General features: G+C 40.2%; 2 protein-coding genes and 1 long non-coding RNA gene across 3 annotated transcripts; 2 read left to right on the plus strand and 1 right to left on the minus strand.

Moving 5' to 3' along the window:
* The first annotated feature begins 329 nt into the window (after positions 1 to 329).
* LOC117827270 (probable G-protein coupled receptor 148) lies at positions 330 to 2,348 on the plus strand. Its single transcript, XM_034703804.1, has one exon. It carries the CDS (start codon positions 659 to 661, stop codon positions 1,616 to 1,618), a length of 960 nt encoding a protein of 319 aa, XP_034559695.1. The 5' UTR covers positions 330 to 658; the 3' UTR covers positions 1,619 to 2,348.
* A 1,376-nt stretch (positions 2,349 to 3,724) lies between these two features.
* On the minus strand, positions 3,725 to 4,449 carry LOC117827041. The gene is made up of 2 exons (XR_004634137.1): positions 4,333 to 4,449; positions 3,725 to 3,860 (listed from the first exon to the last, which is right to left on the minus strand). It is a non-coding gene; the product is annotated as an uncharacterized LOC117827041 (long non-coding RNA).
* A 141-nt stretch (positions 4,450 to 4,590) lies between these two features.
* Positions 4,591 to 25,929, plus strand: klhl24a (kelch-like family member 24a). Its single transcript, XM_034703490.1, has 8 exons — positions 4,591 to 4,840; positions 7,020 to 7,124; positions 7,229 to 8,073; positions 10,848 to 11,032; positions 15,081 to 15,199; positions 20,566 to 20,754; positions 22,162 to 22,350; positions 22,451 to 25,929. The coding sequence occupies exons 2-8, from the start codon at positions 7,050 to 7,052 to the stop codon at positions 22,649 to 22,651; spliced, it is 1,803 nt and encodes a 600-aa protein (XP_034559381.1). The 5' UTR covers positions 4,591 to 4,840; positions 7,020 to 7,049; the 3' UTR covers positions 22,652 to 25,929.
* The last annotated feature ends 341 nt before the right edge of the window (positions 25,930 to 26,270 follow it).

Raw genomic sequence — 26,270 nt, forward strand, 5'->3', positions numbered from 1 at the left:
CAGAGGTAAGTCATTTTCTGGATGCATCTCAAGTGGTTGAGCACTCGTTAGCTATTGTAGAATAGCTGTTGTCTAGTCAATGTTTAATTTCTCCCATAGATATATAACTATTTATTACATAGTGTTGCTACACTAAATCATAAAGGCAAATATATGAATATTATGAAAGCATTCTTGCAGCAGCTGAAGTCAGTTATAAGGCTTTTGTAATGTACTTAGGGCTGCGAATGTTATATGATGTTGCCTTACACTTGAGTTTATTATTAACTCCAAAACTTCATTTATATTTGTTAATATTTGTAAAGTAACACTCAGATGGGCCGGGCACATTACTGTGTACTGTACATATTTGAATATTAGTGGACTTGACTTCTTAATTTGACTAAATAACAATAAAGGTGTTCAAAGCTTCATCACACACATCATGGTAATAATGTAGTCGATGCTTTTTTACCCTGTTAATGCAGAGAGTTCTGTTTACTAGCAGCTGTTTATAACTGCTGTATTTAAGACATAAACAAGTCTATAGATCAATGATCATGCTTATATTTTAATGGGGGTCCATCCTAGTTGTTCATATTGATATATGTTATTTTTGCTTACAGGAAGCTGCGAGAGGAAGTAGTCGGCACACCTCAGTCTAAGCATCTGTCACAAAATGACATCATCAGTCCTCATTTCCAACATCACAGAGGAATGGGTGGAGAGTCTGCACAGGTGGCATCTTGAGTTCTTTTTCATCCCCACCACAGTTTTCACTCTGGCCACCTTGCTGGCCAACCCCGTGCTCCTGACGTGTATTTTTCTGTCCCGTGCCCTGCGTCAGGAGACGCGCTATCTGCTGGTGGCCAACACCTTGATAGCTGACATGCTCTTCCTCATCCTCAATCTGTCCACGGTGATCTGTAACGCTGTGAGGGCTCCGATCCCCTGGCTGCTTTGTGAAGTCATCACAGCTTTCACGGTCACCACCTACTGCTGCGCCATCCTCACAGTCACACTCATGGTGGTGGACACCTACGCTGCAGTCCGCTGGCCTCTTCATTACCATGATATTCTGCCACCTGCACGCACCCACCGCATTCTGGTGGGGTTATGGGTGGTGGCAGCCATTTACCCTTTCACACTGATGATAATTATGGAGACTGAGAAAGGAAGCCAGAGTGGCAAGGTGGCTGTGTGTCTGGCCATCATCTCCTTCGGCTTTATTCAAGTCAAAGACACAGTGGGAATCCACCTCTATTTCTTTATTGCTGCTCTAATCTGCACCTTGCTTATATTGTACTGCTACATCCGGCTCTACATGGTCACAAGGACTCAGGGAATCTGGCAGAGCCGCTTCTCCAGGGCCCGGGTCACACTTCTGGCTCACGGGCTTCTGCTCCTTCTGTACTTTGCCCCTGGCTTTGTTTTCACCATGGAGCTCTGTCTTTTCCACAGGAAGGACATTAGTCAAGATGTTCGTGTGTGGATCAGCACAGTCAATATGTGTGTTTTCATGCTGCTGCCAAGGGCACTTGCTCCCTACCTGTACGGGCTGAGGTACAGAGAGATCTCTGACTCTCTAATGCAGCTGCTGCAGCAGCACAGGAGGCTCAGCCAGGTCACGGTTTCATGAAGACACTTATGAGTATAAATATTTGATTTCTTCAATGGAAGATGACCTAATACATCCTTTTTTTATACACTCTACACTAGGCTGATTCATGTACTTTTTTAGAAAGACTAGATTGAAGAAAGTGGAGTGCTTTGGGGTTAGACATTTACTTTTACACGCACATATTTTGATAATATATATAATATAATATTTGGAACAGAGAAGAATAAGGTTAATTTCTTTGGAAAAATATTCTCTCAGTAATTCTAAAAATAAATGCAGATTTTAACCCTTTTATCCCAGTCATATTCATTGTTTTTTTCAAGATAACTTAAGAGCTGATTTAAGCTGTTAAGAGGTCTGAGCTGGCCCTTGAGCTTTATACACGGCAAAGCTTGCAATTCAACCAAAATCCTTATTTTTGATCATAATTGTTTAGACTTCAGAAGCCAGCTTTAAAAATAGCTGCCCGAAAATAAACCATGTGTAATATGTGAGTGATTATACAGCACACACCTCTCATCAGGTTGTTAAAACTCTTACATTCCCAGAAACAGCACTCAAGTACATACCCTCTGTTTTCCCATTGTTAGCACCAGATGGTGTTTGCTTCACCACAGTCACTTCTACTCTTTTATTCTTCTTCAAAAGGATATGTACCACGTCTATGAGGAAAAGTAAATTTGTATTTTAAACCAATTGACAGCTGGAGTGTTTGCTCTTGTGTTTATTAAAGCACTTCATTATCTGAGTTAGTGCCAAGTGTGATTTATAGATGCTTGTGACTTTTCCAGGTCATAGGAGCTCTATCACTGCTTTTTCGATCCACTGAGAACACAAAGAACTCTCTTCTTTTAATTCCCTATCTTTAATTTTATTATTATTATTTCTTATTTGGCATTTTTAGTAAACATTTTTTTAGAATAAATTGTACATCACAAATATGTATTTTATCTTCCTCATGTTATGTAAATGCCTGACAGACCTGGACACTTAGTTTTATGGCCATGAAGCACTTAACTCTATTTGTCCTCAGAGCCATGTTTGTCTTAAACCGGAGTTCCAAGAAGATCATTAACCAACGGCTTAATGGCTGGTAAGAACAAAAAAAGCATTTAGAAAGGTGTGTTGGATGGTGATGAGTCAAATCCTCTGCCAGTAGAAACTCGTCTCTGCCTCTGCTGTGTGTGATCTGTAACTGGTACATCAACTAATCAGCAGAGGGACACATACGTCTACATCACGGATCTTCACTGTGTGACATGCATGTGAACATTCACTTGGTATTAGGCCACTGAGCATTTCTTTTTTTCGCACATGTTCTTAAAGCATACACCTGGTGGCAGCCTTACTACCTCTGAAGGGTTGCTTTTTAAGTTGTAGATTACACTGCGTTAACAGTACAGCATGTCAGAATCAATTCTCTGTTGAACCAATTTGCCTTGTTTCATGGGGATGTTTCATGTGCCTCATTTCCCAGCTGGGATTCTTTCATTTACTGTTGTGAGATTAGCAGCTGCTTATGTAAAAGAAACATAAACTCTCCATGCAATATTCTCATCTGTTCACGATAATTGGCCCATTTTCTTAAGTCAGTGACTGAGTAACTAATGTCATGTAAACTATTTTAACCCTGCTGTTATGTTTGTTTCTTAGGGACAGCAATAATGTGCCTGGGTCAATTTGACCCGGGGCATATGTAATAATCCAAAAGTGTCCAACCCCAAAAAAACACAATAAACATTTTTTAAATCTCATGAATAACTCCATTACTAACCATTAAAATCAATTTATATGGTGTTCTTTAACTCTCATAGATGTGCAATGCAAATATAAGAAATGAGCCATTTTCATTGTATATGTTGTTTACGCTAATTAAGCCAAGCAGAAGAAGTTTCATAGCAAAATAATACTTTTAACATTTTTTAATTTATTTTTTTACTTTAAAATGGGTCAATTTGCCCACAACATAACAGGGGGGTTAACATACTGATTCCATGCTGTGTATTTCTAATGCCAGGATCTATTTGATGTAGTGATGGAGACCTGTGCTGGTGATCCTGCTCTGTGTCTATGTTTTTATAGTGTAGACACATGTTTGCTTGTGGGCAAATAGTACAACACACATGGCTTCAAACTGGTTTATTGATCACATCAAGGACCCTTTCAGAGAACTCAGCATGGAGCTCTCAGAAATGTTTTGCAACAGAGTAAGGAAGTTGTGACATCCTTTGTTCAAACGTTACTCCTCCTTCCTGCTCACCTGAAGAGAGAAAAACACAGCCTGCTGGGGTTTTAACCTGCTTTCACGTGACTAGAGGATCACATTACAGCTATGTATTTATTGGTCATATAGGTATAGAATAAAGTCGTTATATATGAGAATAGAGTATGTTGATGAGTGGTAGTTTTGGTTCATGTTTTGGTTCATGCTTAAATTAACTAACTTACAGAAGTTATTTAAAGTTTTTAAAAGAATAATCAAAACCTAATGTAATGGCGTTCACATCATTATCAGATTATCATTTATTGTAACAACTATTGGACTACTGTATGTCTTTTTTTCTTTTTTTTGACAGCATGATTTAAGTAGCCTATGTATGTTAAGACACGTTCGGGAGGCTGTCATTCGGATAAGTTAAGAAAAATGTGTTTTTATTATTTATATGGTTGTATTGAATGACGTTTGCCTTGACCATTTTGGCCAGTATTGACCTAATAACATTCCCCCACACCTTCATGTAAGTAACGTCAAAACAACTCGTTATATCTGGGTGTATTTATCCACCGCCGTCACGTTTGTCCTGGACTTTTTTCCTCCTCTGAAAGTACAGTTTGTTTGCAAACAAAGAAAAGCCACGTGGAGAGCGACGTGCTCCTGGAAAGTGTAGTCTCATTCAACAAACAGACAGGCGCAATACTTTGGTTGGAACTCCATTACCCAGAATGCAGCATGACTCCGAAGAGGTACAGTGGGCTGGATTTTGTGTTTTTTTTCAGAAGACAAGTATATATGGGTTCTGTGTTTACTGTTAGCTAGAGAGAGCTCTTTGTTTTTGTCATCCCTGAAATTCAAAATGTCCCGAGTTTACAGCAGCCTGCTTAGTTGTCCTTAAATAGATCAGGGGGAGTATTTTTAAAGGTACTGACAAACTTTTTTTTTCAGGAGGAAGAGTTATTTTGATCAGTTTTTTCTACACTTGTAACTGAAGAGGAAACTTCATCTGGGAATTTCTGCACAAGGTAACTTTATCCATAAAACAGTGTTGTTAAGGTGTGTGAATGTTACATTTAGAGTTATGTGTTGTTTGTAGTTTATAGAGTAAAGCAGCGACTTTTTAAAGGACGTTTTCAAGGCTAACGGTAGGCGAGGCAGTGTCCTTTGTCTTATTAACGGAAGCACAAAGATATCTGTAATATATAACACAATTTACTTTTTGAAAATTATACTTTTACACTTATATATTACGCATAATTTCAACACTTGCTAATTTTAAAGTTGAAACATTGCAGCACATTATAAGTATTGTTTGTTATACTATTTGTATTTGTTCTATTTTTAACCAATTAGCAGCAAGCCATCATAGAATAAAACAACAAAGTCTGCTTTATTTACTAAATTTAGCAGCATAATTATCTTATCCTTGATTTTCTTTCTCCTCAGGGGGTATTAGTCACAAAGTCAACTTTTCATGCGTCAGACACCTCTGGCTAAACCTGTCCCTTTAGACTTATAACATGACTTCCAGGAGGTGTTGCTGCTGTTGCTGGCAAATAACACATGAAAAGGCTGAGCCTGCAGAGGCTGAGCCACAGGGTTAAAAATAACCTGAGATAAATGACTTCATTGGAGCAAAGGCTGGACCTGCTACCAACAGTAACAGAGGAAGTATGGCCATAGATAGGAGTCAGATGTCTTTAGGTCTTATAGCTCAGAGTACCTGAGCATCAGCTGTTTTAAATATACATACGATGAAAGATGTGGATCTGAACAAAGCATCACTCATGGGGCACCTTGTTGTTTTGCTGTAACCCTTCTTTTGTGTTTGTTTCTCTGGAACAGCAATAATGTTGCTGGGTCAATTTGACCCGGTGCATATTCAATCATCTAAAAGTGTCAGAACCCCAAAAAATCTGAGTCAGATTTTTTTTTAAATCAACTCCATTACGAACCATTTAAATCAAGATTTAGTCCATTGGTTTTCTTTAATTCTCACAGATCATGGTTCAATGAGGATAACTCACAAATTTTTCATTTAAATTAATGTTAAAACTTGTTTTATTGTATATTGGAAAGCCCTAAATATAAATAAAATAGCTTTACATGACATAGATCTTTGTTCATTTTATTTAACATTTCTTTTTATTTTTTTTATGAAGTGATGTTGATAAATGAACACCTCTTCTGTCACATGCTGCCCATATTTTTATGCTGCACATAACAGAAGGGTTAAGTCCTTCCTTTCTGAAAGAGGCAAATAACACGAGACTACAGGTTAAAAAAATAAGACTCAGTGTTATCTGTGGCGTACTTTCTTTACACTAGATGATCACACAATGATTATATAGTGTCTGATAGCGTTCCTGCCCCCACTCTTCTTTCAAAACAAACAAACCTGACTGACATGTAGGTTGGCCTTCCAACAGTTGCTCAACCTCCCTCCTGTCTGAATCATCTTCCGTCTCACGCAGTTCATTGTGCTGCAGGGCACAACTGTTTTTAAGTAGTGATGGGTTGGGAGAACTGTTATGCAGATAAGACTGCTGCCCAGATTTCAGTGCTTGAAACTATGTTGTTTTCTAAATGGTGATGTAAGACTTTTAAAGCTAGGGTTGGTAATCAGATTTAGATACACTTTTTGTTATACTGGTTAAAATTATCTTTCTGTCCCGATGGCAATCAATACATAATGTGTTCTTAAAAAAGAGCAGAGAAAAAAAACGCTATCTACAGCCGGAGTAAACCTGGGACAACACCAACCAATCCCTGCCATCAGGAGCCAAATTATGACAATCAAATCCCGTCCTACCGTTCTGCCTCCTGCGCATACATTTCATGTTTGTTTGTGTTTTTAACTTTCACTATGATAATGTTTTAGTGTTTATATGGAGTCCGGAGGAAACACGAGATTCAAATTCATGCTAGTTTTCCGTGACTACCAGCCCCAGCTCTAAGTGCTGCCCCACAGGCTTTAATAAACTATTTGTGGGAGTCACATGTTTTCTTTCTTTACTACACATTTTTTGTTTTTGTTTGTGCTTCTGTGAGGAGTGTTTTAAATTTGTACAACAGTGACCCAACTAGGTTCCTCTTCCCTAAGATTGTAAAACATTGCCAGGATAGAAGTATAATGCTGTGTTTTCATAGATATTTCTTCTAATGGTACTGTGCTGCTGTCTCTTCTCCTCTGGTCATCCCAAGGACTTGGAAAAGGTCTAGAAGGTGGCAGCCATGGTGTTGATTCTTGGCAGAAGGATGAACAGGGAGGACTCTGGGATCAGAGACTCACCAGCTGTCAAACGCAAGGTGCTGTCATAATTACAACACATTCTCTTGTTTCCTATCTTTCTGTCACAACTTATTAAAATGGAATATTTGACCTTTTTTTCCACACATTGTTTTATCCTAAGGTGTTTGAAGTTGAGTCCAAAACTTCAGTTGCCCCTGATGTCTTGGACTTCTGCTCTGGCGCATCCCACTCAGAGGGCGTCCTGCAGGTATTCAACGAGTTCCGTGACTGCCGGCTCTTCACTGATGTAGTGATCAGCGTCCAGGGCAGAGAGTTCCCTTGCCATCGTGCTGTTCTCTCTGCCTGCTCTTCCTACTTCAGAGCCATGTTCTGCAATGATCACCGCGAGAGCCGAGAGATGTTGGTTGAGATAAACGGCATTCTCGCTGAGGCGATGGACTCCTTCCTCACCTACGTCTACACCGGACGCGCCAAGATCACCACAGAGAATGTGCAGTTCCTCTTTGAGACCTCCAGCCTCTTTCAGATCTACACGCTGAGAGATGCCTGTGCCAAGTTCTTGGAGGACCAACTGGACCCGTGCAACTGCCTGGGCATCCAGCGCTTTGCAGACGCCCATTCCTTGAAGCAGCTTGCCAGCCGCTGCCGCAGCTACGCCCTGGCCAACTTTGCAGAGGTGGCTCAGCACGAGGAGTTCCTGGACCTGCGCAAGGAAGAGCTGGAGGAGTACACTGCCAGCGATGAGCTGTCTATCGGGAAGGAGGAGGTGGTGTTTGAGGCAGTGATGCGGTGGGTGTATCACGGCGTGGAGCACAGAAAGCCCATGTTGAAGGCTCTGCTCCACCACGTCCGTCTGCCTCTTCTGCACCCTAACTACTTTGTCCAGACTGTGGAGGGAGATCAGCTCATTCAGAATGCTCCCGAGTGCTACCAGCTTCTGCACGAGGCCAGACGCTACCACGTGCTTGGAAATGAAATGATGTCACCAAGAACTCGTCCACGCAGGTAACTAAAATGTTGATGTTCTAGTTATGAGGAAGGCAGCCGGTAACCTAGATGTTACCAGAGATCAGCAGAAACACTGACACTGATTGTTGCGGAGGCAGTGTGACTTGTAAGTTATGTTGTGGAGCAGTCACGTGACTGATGACAGTTTTGTTGTGCCCCAGTTCTTTTCTGTTATCAGAGAATGCTGATTTTATTTGATCCTTTCTACCTTTCCCAAAGCCTGTTTTTCTTGTTGGGTTTAAACATAAATACATCTTTAATGACAGAGGTGACAGTGACATGTCATTTTTAGCAGTTAGTGGATCTGTAATCCCACTTTGTATAGTTAGAGTTATGACTTGTACATGAACCTGATGCTCCCAGCAGTGTTGTTGTTCCTTGTGTGTGTGTGTGTGTAGGAGAGAGAGAAAAGAGAGAGACAGAGTGTTATTGTGCTGATCAGACAAATGTGTCTTTGACTGAGCTTATGTTTTGAAACACTATTCTGAAATGGAAATGATAATGAGGGAGGCAGGGCATGTTCGCACACACACTGGTTGGCTGGAAGGGAAAAAAATGATGTGACGCAAGCAACAGCAATCATGAAATGTTCAGTCTTGTTGTCATACCAGCAGTGTAACTCACCTTGCTGACGTGTTCGTGTTCAAAGTGTCCCTGTTCACCTATTTACTAAATGCACACCCCTTTCCTGTCTTTGTGTACGTTTGTTTGTGTTTGTGTTTGTGTGTGGCGTGAAGCGTCCACTTGGATGCATTGTTTTATAAAGGACAAAGGCTGGTGTTGACTGAAACCTTATGAATGAGATTAAAAAAAATCGACCATATGCCACCCTGCTGTACAACAGACCACAGCACAGCTGCTCCTGTGTGTTTGGCTTGCTCTCAGGGTTAAAATGGGTACAGTGCTGATGAACAGTTGGCTGGTATCAAAGCAGTTTGTTGTGTACTTCAGGTGTATTGTGTCAGTATCCAGGCAGATCTGCGCAGATCAGTAGGCCAATCAGGCTTCAGCTTAGTCCCCGCACTGTCTGCACCGTTTGCCCTGAGGGCAAAATCTGCTCCTGCTCAAAACAGATGCTGGGTTCTTCCCTTCCTGTGTCTACACTGGGCCCTTTTGGGAGTCTGTAGAATTTAATTAATTACACACACTCATACACAGCCTGCACACCCATACACACAGAGCTGAACCACCTATGGGGCTAGGCTGTCTCTTAGATGGTTAAGAGCCTGTATAACCACTTTAATCTCCGACTTGTGTCTGATCTATACTCTGGCTTAGACTGAGTAAACAGACAAAGTGGGTGAAAGTGCAAAAAAAAATTTTGGCCACAATCTTAGTACAAGTGGTATCTAGAATTTCTATAGAGATAAACACTTACAGCCTCTGTTGGAGCGCAGCTAATATAAAGTTTGGCTGATATTATCAGAAGATATTGGTATTGACTTATATGTTTTTTCTATTTGTGCTGAAAATCAAAAAAATTGTTGATGAGACAAATGAGAAAAATGTCTGTGACAGTTTTGTAATTGAATAATCTCTCCATGAAGCATGCTCTGGCTTCATGGTTTACAGTACTCTCTGCACTGTCTGGTTTTACACATAGAATTTATTGACAATGTTTGATAAATAGAAGATAAATAATACTGTAACAAACAAATAACATAAAGTTAATTTTTAAGGAAATAGTCTTCTGAGCACCTTTGTGTAGATATTAGGGGTGAGTATTGCCATTAACCTTTACGATACGCAACACGATACTTAGGTCACGATACGATAGTATCATGATATATCACAACATCACAATATTGTGATGTATTGCGATATTCTACACAGTTAACTCAGAAAAAAATAGAGATGGTGTTTATGTAAATCACACAATATTACTCAAAATTGAAAGGACAAATTAAGTCAAAACTGTTTGATTGAAAACAACTTTTCCACTTTATTGTTTTTGAAATACTGAAGTCGTATTTTAGTTCCAACTCGGCTAAAATGTGAATTTTTATTATTACAAAAATATTGATATTAAGAGTTGAAATATCGATATCATATTGGAGGTCAACGTATCGCGATATATTGCTGTATCGACATTTTTTCACACCTCTAGTAAATATCATGGCAAAGTCAGTGCACAGCATACAGTAGATAGATAATGTCAGTTTTCATTGCAGTGCAAACATTTCCAATATTTCCCATAATATCATCCATCTGTATACTTTTATCCCTGATTTTAAAAAGCCCTTCAGCTTATTTTATTTATCCAGCATCATTACTGTCTAATGTAACAAAAATATGAGAAACTGCTGTTGATCAGAACCCCTGCAGGAAATGTTGTCATATCCAGGGCTTGAGTTGAACAGTCAAGTAGAAAGCTTTGTGATCATGGAAATCCAGCTTCACTTTAGTTTGTTTTTGTTTTACCCAAGATTGATACCTGCATTGTAAAGTGAACTTTGCCTGGAAGATAAGTGTAGCTATTCCTCTGGAAAACACCACTCTGTTTCCTGCCCTCGTACACTTTTCTACCTTCTGTAATTAAAGAGTCCCTTCAAGTGTTGACATGTATTTATTTTCTTTCATACCCTTTGTTGGGGTATACATGTGTATAGTTTATAATTGCATGCCGTGTCTGGAATCTCAGCATTCCTGGAAAAGCCTCTGAAAACACATTCTTGTGTTTGTGTTTTTATTATAGCTTCAAACATGATGTTATTCTCAGTCATCACTCACTTTTCCATGTTTCCTCCTCTGCCTCCCCCTCCCCCTTGCAGGTCGACTGGCTTCTCTGAGGTGATTGTGGTGGTTGGTGGCTGTGAGAGAGTGGGGGGCTTCAACCTGCCGTACACTGAGTGCTATGATCCAGTCACAGGAGAGTGGAAATCCCTGGCCAAACTACCTGAGTTCACCAAGTCTGAATATGCAGTCTGTGCCCTCCGCAATGACATCCTGGTGTCAGGTAAGATGCAACACATTTGTTACGAATTTATAATAGCATGGCGTCATCAAGGCTTAAAATACAAACATAAAAAAAGCCAAAATACAAACATAAAAAAGCCAAAACAAAACTTACACAAGCATGTATTACATTCTAAATATGTATACATTTTCTGGAGTTAGCTTTGGCATGAGATGTTGTTTTTCTACACTTAAAAAAATGATCGAGTCTTTAGCAGCTTTAAATCCACTCCTTAAGAGAGTTTTTAGCTTGGATAACAAAACCATTACACTGTCTCCTGTGGTTGACCTCAGTGTGGTCTTGGATGTTACAAAAAAAAAAACAGTTTCTTGTAATAAGTGTTGTAAGTTTTTTACCCGAAAACTCTCAGGGGATGTTGTTTGTGTGTGTGATCTTTGCCTGCCGTCCAGTCCTCCAGTAGAGTGGCAGGAAAGGCCGTGGTGGCTGTTTGCCCTGTGTTATTTTTACAGCTACAGCCTGCTGGAGCTGAAGGAAAATATGAGAGCGACATCTGGATCACACGCCAAACTGAGTCAAGCTTTTATTGGCCAGTTCAGACCTTCTCACTTCCTATTAGCCAATCATTGAGGTCACCACCTTTTACATCCGTTCAACAGCTTTCAAGGACCTCCTTTATGCAGCAATCAAACATTCTTATTTTATTGTGCACATCACAAGTGGGCTGAGATGTTATTAATGATATACAGAATAAATGTAAATCACTTTTTCAGTGCTGCACATATACTTCAGCTTCAAATAGAACCTAAACTGAGATATCACAGTTTTCACTGCTTCCTGGCAGGGTCCCTGCGATTTTGGATGAGAAGGTGCCAAATATGGCGTAAGCCTCCTTTGGTACAAAACAAATCTTGATTATAAAAGTATTACATCATTCGTCCTAGCTCATGAAGTCAGGGTGAAGGCAGCTGCTAAAGTCAAACACTGGTGTAAACATGCTGTGAGTAAGTTACAGTTCTGGACAGTTGTAGGATGAAGGGCATGAAGGTGGATGGTGATGGATTTGTGAACTTACTTTCATGAATACACCCTGACAGAAGTTTAAATGTGCATGCGAGGACAACTCATGCTCAAACACGCTTCCTATGAGCTAGAAAACAAGCACTAGACAGAACAGCAGTTGAAAGGTAGAAAGAAGATTACAAAAAATGCTGAGGTAGATATAAAGTGGAGAAAAAAAATGTTCTTCCCTTCAGCAAAAGCCTGCTGCTGTGTTTATGCTTTTTTATGCGCTCACTGGGCCAAGTCCTCACGTGTTCGCTATCAATCCACCCTCAAGCTCTGCATGGAAAAGTCAACACCTCCCCTCCTCCCTCCCATCTCTCCGTCTCACACACATTCAAAACATACATCTTTATAGGTTATTATGATCTTTGTTGCTGCATATTCTTTTGCTGTTGCTCCATCTGCCTGGAACATTTAATCCCCTTTTTCTCAGCTTTATTTTTATCTCGCACAAATGACATTCCCACACAAACCTCCATTCTGACTGTCTGCCCCTCTCTTCACACTGGGAACTGCTGCAAATACCTTGGAGGGCGTCCAGTCCCCAGCACAGCTGCTCTTAGCTGTGGTCTTAAATAGGACACTCCATTGAGTATACCAAACCTCTTTGTTTTTTTTTACAGCAACAGGGACTCCGACCAATGCTGACTTTCTAACGTTCATTTGATTGTTGCCCTTTTGTTGATGTAGAGCGAGCATGCTGGATTAGCATCATAAAGAATTACAGACAACTTCAGATTACAGATTAAAATCAATGATCTAATAAATGATCTTATCTGTTCATGATGAGCATCCAAACACTAGTGCATGCGTCACACTCTACAAATGCTTGCATGTCATAGTCACATTTGTATTAGGAATGAAACCGTACATAACTGAGAGCTATGTTTAACTTCTAGAAAGCTGTCACACAAATCACACTGATTACTCCCACAGTCACAGCCTCTTGTTGTTCAAGACTCTGTGATTAGCAGCACTGTTGTTCCATGTCTAGCCTAGTGGGACTTGACCGGTGGAAGTACTTAGTCAGAAAATACTGCATTCTGAAGGTAGTCTTTTTCTAACAGGCCTTCCAGCTGTCTTTTGAGTATGTGCATTCCCCATCAACGTGTTTTCTTTATGCAAATCTTTAGGAGCAGAAGCCTGGAGGGCAGCAGACTTGTCAGACTCTGGCGCTATCAAGCAGACACATGCTGCCACCTACTTCTTTCACTTGTCTGCTTCCGTGTGTCTTCGACAGTGTCATTTGAAATAATTGAGACATGACATGTACAACCAGTGACTTATATGCATAGTCAGATGACCTTTCAAGCAGGTGCTGTTTTATTGTTAGGATGAAACACGTGTCTAATATCTGCACCCACCTGTCTGGTCTGTCGGCTAGCTAACAATGGAGAAAAAAACTTCTCTTTGTATACATATGAATACAGAACGGGCACAGACATCTTTGTTTACACTGGCAGGCTTTCTTTCTCTATATAACCCTCTGTGCCTGTGCAAACAAAACAACCTATAAGGAATTGCAGAAACAGGATGTGATAATTTAAGAAAATGTTCTATTTATATTTCAGGAAATCATAATGCATTGATTCCAGCTGCTTGGTAGGAAACTGCTCTCCACAGAGGCAGCATTAGCTGAAGTCTTGACTGGAGGATGGCCTCAGTTCAGGATGTAGTGTAAACTGGTAGATGGACATGTTTATTGCACTTTAGCAAGGCAATAAACCCCTAAAAGCTTGGAGCTCCACCTTTTTCTCATACCCTGTCACTTCAACGTCTCTTCAACTAGTCTGGGAAGGTTCTCAGTCATCCAGGTCATGGTAATCCACCAGTCCAGTTGCCTTACGGATCAAGCTTTGGTCTCTTCAACTAGTGCATTTGAGTGCATATATTTGAGCCTATAGAGTAACAGAGTATAACATCTAGCTTTCTGCAACAGAAGTTTAGTAAAGATCTCTTTTGCTCTGCGGGGCACTGAGCTTTAGTGAGCTTTCATTAAAAAGAGAGGTGTGGTTTGAAGGCAGGCCTCTTCTCCTTCATTGTCATAATCTGTGTTTTATTAACTGATATCATGACAGTATGATCAATTTAAGCCTCAGTGTGAAATAACACAGGTTGTCAGCGACATTCCTGTTCATGTGATTGAGTCTAGTTGGCATCCATGTTTCATCCGTGCTCAAAGATATACTTCTTCTGGGCGTATTGCTTGAAAAAAATACCAGCAGATAACTGAAACTGGAGCAGTTTATTGGTCACAATAACACACAGTATTTTGAAATACTCTTGGTTGCACTGATATATATGTATATTTGTATGTCTGCCTACCTAAAGGTTTTGATCAGTTGACCTACTTTTGATCAAGTCCTTATCTCTCCTTTGTGCTGTGCGTTTTGTGATGATGTGTTTGGATTGGGGGGGTTTCGTGCACGAGAGACAGACAAGGAACATGCCCTGGCTTGTTGGATATGTGTCTGGGTTACACTGTAACCTAGTTGGGTGACTGACTTCTTATAGCGCATGCATGTGCAGGGACAACAGACGAGACTCTTTGTAGTAGTTCTGAATCTACACCTGTGCATACACACTAAAACCTTAGACTAAGAGTGCGTATGTTTTTCTTTAGATAGCTAACGTGCGTATGTTTGTATATGTGTTTGTGTGTGTGTGTGTGTGTGTGTGTGTGTGTGTGTGTGTGTGTGTGTGTGTGTGTGTGTGTGTGTGTGTGTCAGGAAACCTTTTATTTGCTAGATGAACTCTGGAGACCCAGCTCAGGTCAAAGTCAAATAACACACTTACGACTCGGCCTCATATAGGAGATAGCACATTTCTTTAACACAAAGTCACTATCTCAAACTGGTTGTTCGCCAAACAAAGTCAAGGGATTACTTTGAACCTTCTCATTTATGTTAGATCAGCCACTGAAGAGACTGATTGGTCCTGTTGGTCTAACTGGACATGAAACCGTCATAACTTTTATCTTGAGTATTAACTATTCTGAGTTACCTTTGTCCTCTTCTGTTCACAGGGGGTCGTATAAACAGCCGTGACGTGTGGATGTACAACTCCCAGCTCAACCTGTGGATCAGAGTGGCTTCTCTGAACAAAGGCCGCTGGAGACACAAGATGGGCGTCCTGCTGGGAAAGGTAAGCAGGGAACCAAGAGTCATAAAAAAATCCCAACAAGGTGCATGGAAAGTCCACAGCGGATGCCTCTGTCTGAGGATTTGATTTATTCAGTATCAGACTTCACTCATTGGCAGCATCCCAACACTAGATAGCTGCATCAGAAAGGACTGGTCCTCTTGGACGTGCCAAAGAATGTATGAGGATGTTTTTCAGTGAGTTTTTGATAGAGTATAGCTTTGTGCTTGTTGCAGTTTCTTCGGACCCACAAGTATACAACACAGACACACAGTAATGTGAAAGGCAGGTTAGATACTCACTAAAACTTGATGCAGGTTTGTAATCAGAGGAACAGGATGACAATGCATGCATAAGTATTTTATATTTAAACCTGGTGTATAGTACAAACAGGCAGTACACAGTAAACATGTGCTCCATGAAGCTTCTTAACAACTTCCGTTCATATGTTTTACAACTACATGCGTCATCACACCCCACGCTCTCTTACCTGCAGGCATTCTTAAACACACAGAAGGTCTTGTGTATGGTGCAGTGATTGACATTTGGTATCTGATCACACTCAACAGTGTCATGAAGGAGGCCACACAAAGAGCTCTCAGTCACCCTTTACTCTCTCAACTGTCTTTTCCAAAAAGGGAACCTTTGACAAGTAACAGCCTTATATTTTGTTAGCGCCTGACTCATCTGTTTGTTCCCCTCTCGGTTTGAAAATGACTGTTGCCAGCTCATCTCTCACATCCTGGACATATGTGCAGGTTCAACAAAGAGAAGGAAGTTTAACTTTATTTGAACTAAACTATAAACTATAAGTAGTGTTGGTTTAATAAAATAGATCTGACACCAGTTTGGTTTAACATTTGAGTGAAGTCGATGCCTACACGTGAGCTGCTCATGAATCCTCGATGACTACCCCTACTTTAAAGCCGTTACTATTTAAAGCCTGTAATACAAGGATAGTTGGACAGCCCTGTTTGAGGTCAGCTGGAGTTTATTGGATGTGTGCCAGCAACACACACTTCCAAGTTCAGGCTTAGCTTAGTCTAACTTATTATGTTTCATGTGTCCCTTTGCAGCCACATACTGTATGCCTGAAGTGGCCATACATGGCTGCTGTAACCCCTGATAAGCCTGTAAACACACACTGGATTTGCATACATAGAGGTAATTCACACATACTCTGTAAATATATACTGAACAGGGCTGTTCGTGTTCCTGTGGCATGCTGGATTCTTCTCAGAAGAAAGAAAACTCTATCATTAGATTAAGTGTCATGTTTGTAACCTGTTACTCAACTAGAAAGCCAAGTCTTTGTCGCACAACTTTTACATTTGTAGCATTTGCATTTTAAAGACAAACTTACTGCTAAACATATGTTGAGCACTTGTAAAACAGTGGCATGCTTACCTCCTGAGAGGTTTGTGAATTACAATTACCTCTTCTTAGTATTGCGAAAGAAAGAACAACTACAATTGTCTTGGTTAAAGCTTGCAGAGCATAAACAAGGATGACTCAGGCTACCACATTCACATGTGTGTACACATTTGAAGGACATGAACACAAGTGCAAGGGAAGTACTTGGAAACCTTTAGGCTAAAATCAAGCTGTATTTACTTTGGCAGAAAGGGCAAGACTCTGTAGGGGAACTTGTCATCCGTAGCAGCTCTGTGTTTTTAAGTTTTTGAAAGTCCGCTTGTGGCCAATCTGTATTGAATTTTGTATTTCTTCTAAACAAAACCCCAAATTCCTAGTTGCCTTGCCACAGAAACAACAAACATGTGTGCACATTCAAACTACACACTACTTTCACAACAATGAGGTAATCACTTGGTTAGTCACACGCTGGCTATAAAAGTCATCAATTAACTCCGAAGTAACTCTTGTGTCAAGGACAGTACAGGGAAACATGATGAACTGACGTTGTTTTGACACTAATATGCAATCACAGAACATTTAAAGAACCTAATTTCAGTGACACTGTATCTGATTCTGCAGCTGACTTAACACTGTCATGCCAAAATGACTCGAGATAGTGAAAGTTTTAAGTTTTAACGTTGTAAATATTTCTAAACTTATATCCAACTTATGCAACTTTACAAGCCAGAAATGACACACAAGTAAGAAGCAGAGGTACAATGTGTAAATTGCTTCACAGTACATTAGTATCGACTTGCACTCCATAACCCTTTCTTTAAAAACACATTCTTCAGGGTTCTCCTATCCCAGGAGAGTCTCTTGTCTCCAACCACTTCCTGTATCTGTCAAACACATGTGCTTTTCTTTTTACTTCTGTCCTTCCCCTCCAAACCCATTTTTTACAGACTTTCTGGTGTTGGCTGTTTCCGGTTTTATACCACAAGATAGTAACTATAAGAAGTTTTTTGGTTTACAATTTTTCGCCAGAACCCTGTAATTGATCTTATCTTACATTCCACTGTCTTGGTACATTACTCAGTAAAATGCTATTCCAGTGAATTGTTTTGTTATTTTCATTTTTGGGTTGTATCTGTCCTGAGCTCAGAATCATAAAGTTATCTGTCTGTTAAAGATATTTCCATCTATGTTGGCATTCTTCTTCAGATTTTGGTTCCCCCTCCCCCTGACTTTGGATCCAGCCGTTTCCTCTTTCAATCTGTAATTTCCCGTTTTGATGTGCAGCACTGATGCTCCTGCTGAGAGTATGAAGAAATGAGGTTGAGAGTTGTAAACAAGATTAGAGAACTTTATAGAACTTTAATGATCCCCTGTGGGGGAAATGCATATGCCAAAAGGGTCTGTTCACAGAATCAACAAACAATAAGACAGTATAGTCATGAAAACACAACAAATAAACAAATAACACAGTCGCACCATTTGAGGCCTAATTAACAGCAATGGGTCAGATCCATAACTACAAATGTTCATTAAAAAAAATGAACATTTGTTTTTTTGAAACAAGTTTCATAATCAGCATGTATGCTTATTCAGGCTTTCACGGAAAGACCTCAGAGCTGACTTCCACTTAATCAGTGTTCCACACGTTTGCATGTTCAGTTGACAAATCCTGTTTTTTTCAACTGCACACATACAATAAGCACACCTACATTTGTTTAACCATTCGTGTGTAGACCTTCACTGTACTACATTCATCCACTTGCTCTTTGCTCTTCAGACTAACTGCCTTTAGCCACAAACACTTGTCATTGTCCTGCACGGAGTCCTGTTCGACTAGTCTTGTTTCCGTAGAGCATAAGCACTAAAAAATAGGTCACCGCTTGTTTTTCCCCTCCCTGCTGTAAAGGCAGCTGTTCTCGTCTATCGTAACTTTTCCTCCTCTCTCTCTCTCTCTCTCTCTCTCTCTCTCTCTCTCTCTTTCCCTCTTTGTCTGCCTGACAGTCTGTCCCTCTGTCTGTTAGTCTCCTCCTGAAGTCTCTGCGTTTTCCTTGTGACCCCTGAGCTTCTCAGTTCTCTTCATGTTAAGGAAACCGTTAATCACCCAGCCTTCATCTGGGTTTGAACGTGGCGATAAAATAAACCGTGAATGTGCCTATTCAGTGGTTGGCAAGTGTGTCCACAGAGAGTCGTGAATTACATTTGGCTTAGTGTGTATGTGATATCCACATACCTTAAGTCAGTATAATGTATGTGCAAAGATCCTCAAGCTGATGTGAAAGTGCCTATATTAATGCGCTTACATTTATCATGCCGCATTGAAAGCATGCGGGCTGTTTTATTGAGCGAGTGCAGTGTCAAGTCTGTTGAGCAGAGTGCTAGTTCCTCCCAACCCCCACTTTGTACCTCTTCCAAAAGCTGGTGTCTGGGTAGTGTCAATGGAGCTTTAAAGGATCAGTTCACCTAAAATCTAAAAAATGTACTTTTTAGTGATATGATGGACAGATTTCCTATAATAATCCAAAACCATTACTCTTACTGTGTCACTCTAGGATTCATTTTGATCACAAGTAGTTCCAATGAGTAGTTCACAACAAAGTCTGAGACTCTGTTCCCAGAAAAACACAGAGCTGTCGCAGAAAAAAAACAACTAACTGTATCTCAGTGTTTCGTGGCAATGGAAGGAACCCTCAAACCCTGCCAAATAAAACCTGCTTCGCTTCGAATCACATGAAAGTGGAAAATAATAAGTGAACTAATCCTTCAAAGCCTATAAAGAAAAAATCCTCATAAAACATCTCTTAACATGTTCACCCTGCACTCATTTGGCTTTATTACTCTGTGCTGCGTACACACTTGATCTTTCTTTTTAGTCCTTTACTTAACAAACATATTCAAGAAGACAAAGAGAAGCAACAGTACTTTGGATTCACCCCCTGATCTAACGTTAAGGGTTGTGTTTTGTTTGTGTTTGAATCACTTTTTCCGTTAAAAAAGGCGGCAGTGCTATCAGTCAGGGCAGGTGATGAATGCAAATATCTATGAACCCATCCACTTCTGTCTTCTTGTTCCTTTTTTTTCTTCTCCCTCCATCTATCTTTGTGCCTCTCTCTCTCTCTCTCTCTCTCTCTCTCTTTCTCTCTCTCTTTCTCTCTCTCTCTCTCTCTCCTCTGTTCTTGTTTATGCTTCAGACTTAACAGCCCAAAGGGTTTCTCTTGCATAAGATCAGCCTGATTGGCACCGAATAACCAGTAGTGCTGCTTAGTATGTAATCAAAACACGTGACGCTCTTCCAGGAAGTGTTGTTGAGCACAAATTTAACAGGACTCTAGATTTTTAACTCACTTTTTAAGGCCTCTTTTTTTACCATTACAATTTATATCATTCCTTCATGGTGGCACACGTTCAAAATTCTTCCTTATTGGGTCATACTCTGCACCCCAGCAGGTTGGCAAAGTACCAACAGTTCTGTATTTCTCATTAGGAGTTCTAAAAGTGTACCTGGAATAAAAATATTATAGAAAAGAAAAAGAAAAGAACTAAGTTGTCAACCGCCTGTTGATCATATATTGAACAGAAATGTATTGGACATGAACAGACCATATTAACACAGAGAGTTCCTAACTGCTGCTATGCCTCAAGGTGTTGTTTTTTCTGAGTGGAGTTAGGCTTAACTCCAAGGCTCAATGTTAGCGTCATATACTGCTGCTATTAGTGTTGACAGAATAAGAACAACAAGGACAATGATGATGCTCTTCAGAAGCAGTACGTCATCTTTCTCCTGCACCTGATGAACTGGTTCTCGCCCTGCTGATGTAGAAACTGTTAGTGACACTCAGGAAGTAGTGAGCTTAAATACAAACATCTCTTTAGAAATTAACATTTGTGTGTGTGAAAATATATGTCACATAACATGTAATTTCCCACAACATTCTCAGTTGAGAGTATTGCTATGTGGCTTGTCTTTAATCAAAATGCCTTTGTGTGTCTGCCCTCAGGTCTACGCCGTGGGTGGCTACGATGGGCAGAGCCGCCTGAGCAGCGTGGAGTGTTACGACTCCTTCTCCAACCGCTGGACTGAGGTGGCTCCCATGAAAGAGGCGGTCAGCTCTCCGGCTGTGGCCAGCTGTGCAGGCAAGCTCTTTGTCATCGGAGGAGGGCCCGACGACGATACCTGTTCAGACAAGGTGGGAAACAGATGTGTGCTTCCGCTAACCACGCACTGAAAAATGCACCTTAAACACATAGTGGTGACAGGAGAGGTGCTTTTTGTCCCAGGTAACCTGTTTTCAGTGATTACAGCTAAGGGAGTCAAGGAACTTTTTTTTCAAAGTGACCTTTAGGTGGGTTGTCTGACTTGACTTTTTGATGTATAGGGAGGAAGTGTTTAAAATGACACTGTGATGCATGAGACAGAGTGTCTCGCTTGTGTTTTAATTGCAACAAGCTTTGAGGTTAAGCTCTGCATGTTGTGAGAAAGACATCTGCTTTAAATGTCTCTTTTTTTTTTACCAAACTTTTAAAGCCCCCGCTTGTGAGAGTTCCAGTACAAAAACAGAAATGACGTCTTTAAATGCAACATCATTGTAAACATTGTCAGTTTACTTGTCTACTTAACAGGTATTTCTTCGTCTTTCTTGTCTTCATCTACATGCCAAATATCAAGCTGTGCTTTATTTCAGGTTTTATTTCACAACAATCAGTCATTGATTGAAATGTTGTTATTAAATCAGTTGACAGTGACATGCTATGAGTCATTCCTGATAGAAAAAGGAAAGGAACAGGAAAGAGATCAACCATTGTGACTCAAAACAAAAACATACACAGTGAGATACCAAGCGAAAGACTGTAGGGTGGATTGAAGGCAAAGATAATTATAAGGGATTTCAATATGACGTCATTCATCATCATGGAGGATATGTGCCAACCCATGGTGCCAACGCATCATACTGTTTTTACATAACCGAAGAGATCATGACTTGACATGCTACCCTGGAGTAGTTTCAGTTGATTACACTGTCAGCAGCGTCGCTCCTGGTATACAGGAAGACGGCGCTTTTCTTAGGAACCTCAATTTCTGGAGAAGCATTTTTCCTCCCCTTCGTTTGATCACTGGTATGTTTTTGTGTCTGCGCAGGCAGTGAATCCGTTTGATAAGATACATCTCAACAATCTATCTCTGTTTCTAGCTTTGTAGCAGACTGTGTGTGATGGTTTAAGAGTTCATGCAGGCACCACTTCTTCTGAACTTCTTATCTCTGGTGCCTTCTGACGAGCTGGTGCACTCAGATCCCAGAAACGTATTGTCGTGTTGGAGTGGAAGTGGACAGTGTTGTTTGTGTTAACTGTGTTCAGAGATGACACTGTTTGAGAGGAGGCAGTTTTAAAAAGGAAGTGGTTGGCAGAATGATTGAATTGTGTGCTCAACCACATAAAGAGAGAAGCTTATATTAGCCAACAGTCCAGTAAGAGAAACCACAGACTCAGACTTCAACTGCCTGTTTCAGTCTGAATTGGAGATAAATAATGAGTGTGCTGTACACTTGTTTCTTTTCAGTGAAACACAACTAACTACATGTCACTGTATGTCACAGGTCCAGTGCTACGATCCAGAGACAGACACGTGGTTACTGCGGGCCAACATCCCCATCGCCAAGCGTTGCATCACAGCAGTGTCCCTCAACAACCTCGTCTATGTGTGTGGAGGTCTCACAAAGTCCATATTCTGCTACGACCCTGCAGAGGACTACTGGATCCATGTGGTTCACACTTTTAACAAACAGGTAAAGAGATGAAGTGCAGATGAAGAGCACTCAAAGAACAAACTGTTTGACTTCAATCCTAATTCCTAACCTTTAATTTTCCGTCTGGCTGTCCCTGCAGGAGAGCTGTGGCATGTCAGTGTGCAATGGTAAGATCTTCATCCTCGGGGGCAGAGGGGAAAACGGCGAAGCAACAGACACCATCCTGTGTTACGACCCAGCATCAGGCATCATCACAGGTGTGGCGGCAATGCCACGGCCAATCTCCTACCATGGCTGTGTAACCATCCACCGCTACAACGACAAGTACCACAGGCTCTGACCACAAACCAACTCACATGAAACCCGCACACACTCCCGCACATGGGAGCACTAAAGAACTCTGACTCTTTAAAACCTTACCCTCTTTAAGTTCATCCCATGCACAGCACAAACACACTTCTGTCAAAGCAAGTACTGGTGAGCTAATTTATTTTCTCTCAGCGTCATGTAGCAATACTCAGAATGGTTCCCCAAATCTTGTGCTGCTCTGTACTAGAGTGAAAACCCCTCTGTGGAAGTGAGCATGATGATACATCTTACCTTGGTAATAACTGCACAATGTTGTGAAGTGATGGTTCAGATATGTAAACAATATGTAAATGGTCACTCATCAAACATACATGATTTCTTTTTTAAATGAAAAAAGAGTATTTAAGTGAAACTTCCTAAACTTCAGATAACATATCAATAATATGAATGTATTTTAAATGCAAGATTTTGCTTTTTGCAGACCTTTCATCCTTTTTCCATCTGATGAATACAGTCCTCAGTACAGTCCAATCTTCATAATATACATTATTTCACTTATTACCTGGCAGTCAACTAAAGACAAACAAAATTGCACCAACTCTTGATTCAAAGATGATTTTATCACTTTAACAATGATGTGTTTGTGCAGCTGAAAAGTAGTTCCTTAGGGTAACGTCAGACAGGGTGAATGTCAGCAATATTTATGGTGACATTCCTGTCTTCACTCAGCTGTCTTTCTTCTCGGAGCGTTGCAGTTAGTGCATCTTTAAACATAAATGAGACAAATGTCACAACTTGTAACATTGTTGCTGTTGGTTAATGCTTTCACAATTGAGTATTAATCACTGTTGTTATAGGAGTTTGACCAATCAGAATGTAGTATTAATAAGCCAGGTAATAACTGAGTTTAGTCATGATGCTATCAGTTATAAAGTGAACTTCCCCACATGGTTACTGTGCTAACTTCCTCCTGAGATCTAGGTCCCTGATGAGCTAGAACGATCACACATAATGCTGATGAACAAAATCAATGCTTTGAGACATACATTTAAAAATGTCCACGCAAGAATGTACCAAGGATGATCCACAAGTCCTCTGTTTTTTAACTCTTTTTTATTGATACTGAATCAACCTGATGATAAAGTGGGGAACAGTCAGACAGCTGCTCCTCCACATCATCATCAGTGGTCACAAGTACAAATTTCTCTGGCCGGTTGACCCAGAGCGAGGCTTTCAAAAGAGATAAAAAGCAGAGGCTGTACTGAAATATTGGAGCATAGCCACTACTAGCTCTTACTTCCTTTTTCCTCACATCCCTCCTCTTATCACCTGCTTCCACTTCCCGTGTGCGTTTCCTCTTCTCCCTGCTCCAGCTGTGCCATCACCCCCTCATATCCTATTATATTGCTATCTCCTTTTTAAGCTTTATTTTTGCTCCATTGTCATTATTGTTATTATTTTTATTACACTCAATACTGACATTTTATTTTTTATTTTTTTAAGTTATACTTGTTTGTATTTTTTTTATAACTGAATGTTTACTGTATTATACATAGCTTTAGTGTGTCTGTTTTTTATAGATCATAGTTCATTGGTGTCCTGGGCTTTGTGGGTTGTTTTAGTAGATGTGAGAAGCCTTTGTAGATCAAACTCGAAGACTGCTCTGAATATAAGTGGTGTGCATGTTTGGTATGTGTGTATATATGTGTGACTTTTATGACTCGGTCTGGGTGTATTGGAGCCAAGTAGGTGTTTCAAAGAATTCTTCTAACTTCTGTCTACAGAACCTTTCCCACTCAAGGTGGCACCTCTCACCTGTGCACTTGCATGTAAACATGTAACTCGGGGTAACCATAGAAACCTCCAGGTGTGTTTGAGTGTGTGCTTGTTTACTAGTCAGCTAAGGTGGCGTGTGTAGCAGTGCTATTCCACGCACAGGTTCTAAATGATATAGATTTTGGATGATGTGGCTTGTGGTCAGTGAAAGTCACTTTTACTACATTAAGTGTTGATAGACTAGAGATGTTGCTGTGAATATGATTTTAATGTTTAACTCGTATTTAAATGTATTTCTTTCTTGGTTGTGTAATGTGTTTTTCTGTAACGGAGAGCCCCAATTGTGCACTTTGACAGAATTCTGTTAAATGTAGAATTGTAGGATTATTATTATTTCCTGTCTTTTTACTGTATCAGTAAATGTTCTTTGCTTTCATGTGACGTATGAAAGAGACACTAAAAGAGCCTGTCAGCTCCTCCTGTTGGTCGCTACCTGCATTGCTCTTAAATTTAAACAAAACAACACAAATTGCTAAAAGAAAACACTTTCAAGAGGGGGTGATAGAGTGTTCCTTTAGATTAAAACCAAAAAATCTGGGAAACAGTGAGTTTGATGTTTGTTACTCTCTGTCAGTCAAAATGAGAAAAACAGGTGAGGTATCGCAGCCTAAATCATCCTGCAGGCTTTTTCTTAGAAAGATTGGTCCAGAGTTGGGTTTCCTAGCAGGCTTGAAAGAAAACAACCTGAGGCACATCAACACTCCTTCACAGAGTAACATACTTCGGGTAAGTCAGGAGGCCACAGCAAGAGGAGGCTCACAGGCTAGAAAGCTGTAAAGCAAAATAACGGGAGTTAGAAAAACAATGAGAGAGGGAGAGAGAGAGAGAGAGAGAGAGAGAATTTGAGTGTGTGTGCGTCTGTGATCTCACTGAGTATTTACACAAAACATTGTCTTGCTATGTTGATGTTTGGATTTTTATTACTATCAATGTAGAGGCTTTCACACATTGTTTACTTGGATCAGACTGTGTTTATTGATTTTTATTTGATTTGCTTGTTGTGGTGAGTTGTGGGACTGTTTGTGGCTGAGACATTTTGACTCCCAAATGCAAATAACATGCCTTAAATTAAACTCTGAGAAGATGAGTGTTGAAACCTGATTGATGGATTTTTTTTTTTATGGGAATTCAGACATAAGCCGAAGTGGATTTGTTTTAATCCCAAAGGTGACTTTGTTGAGGAATGCCAATGGATTAAAAAGAGTGTTTGCAACATGGGGGCTTAAACCTGTTCATCGCGAAACACTGCCCAAGTGCCTTAAAAAAAGATTGGGGAACTGATCTTATTCTTTGACATAAACTTTTCTAATTGTGTGTATGATGTGATGTTTTGCCCTTGTCACCTTCTACTCAGATGACCTTTGCCGTACGGCGAGAAAGCTTTGGATTTTTATAAACTGTAGTATGTTGAATTGAATGTCATGGTTGAATTGTGTAAGAGAAACATCAATAAAGATTTTCTTTCTGTATCAATACATTTGTCCTGTCTCATCAGTAAAAATGTGGTTTAAGAATACCATGAATCAAAGACGATAGGTGTAATGATGGAGTTTTAACTTATGCTGCAGGACTGAGAGATACAGAAAATCATTCATCCCTGCAGCCATGAGGCTTCATAACTCTCTAGCCAATGGGACATGAGCTGACAGACACCTGAATTACTTGTTTTATGTGATTTTTATAATTGTATCTGCCAGACACCTGAATTTCCCTTCAGTGATTAATAAGGTACATTCTATTCTCTATAAAGTTGTTTGTTTGATGGCATCTCAGTTTGGTTCTAAGTTATTTTCTGTATTGTGTTTTTTTGACGT

This window comes from Notolabrus celidotus, chromosome 15 (assembly GCF_009762535.1).
Source record: "Notolabrus celidotus isolate fNotCel1 chromosome 15, fNotCel1.pri, whole genome shotgun sequence".
In the NCBI taxonomy this organism is placed as follows: Eukaryota; Metazoa; Chordata; class Actinopteri; order Labriformes; family Labridae; genus Notolabrus; species Notolabrus celidotus.

Coding starts and splice junctions, on each gene's coding strand:
- LOC117827270 (XM_034703804.1), top strand. CDS start 659: ATGACATCATCAGTCCTCATTTCCAACATCACAGAGGAATGGGTGGAG.
- klhl24a (XM_034703490.1), top strand. CDS start 7,050: ATGGTGTTGATTCTTGGCAGAAGGATGAACAGGGAGGACTCTGGGATC. Junction 11,033..15,080: donor CAATGACATCCTGGTGTCAG/GTAAGATGCAAC, acceptor TTCTGTTCACAG/GGGGTCGTATAAACAGCCGT. Junction 15,200..20,565: donor TGGGCGTCCTGCTGGGAAAG/GTAAGCAGGGAA, acceptor GTCTGCCCTCAG/GTCTACGCCGTGGGTGGCTA.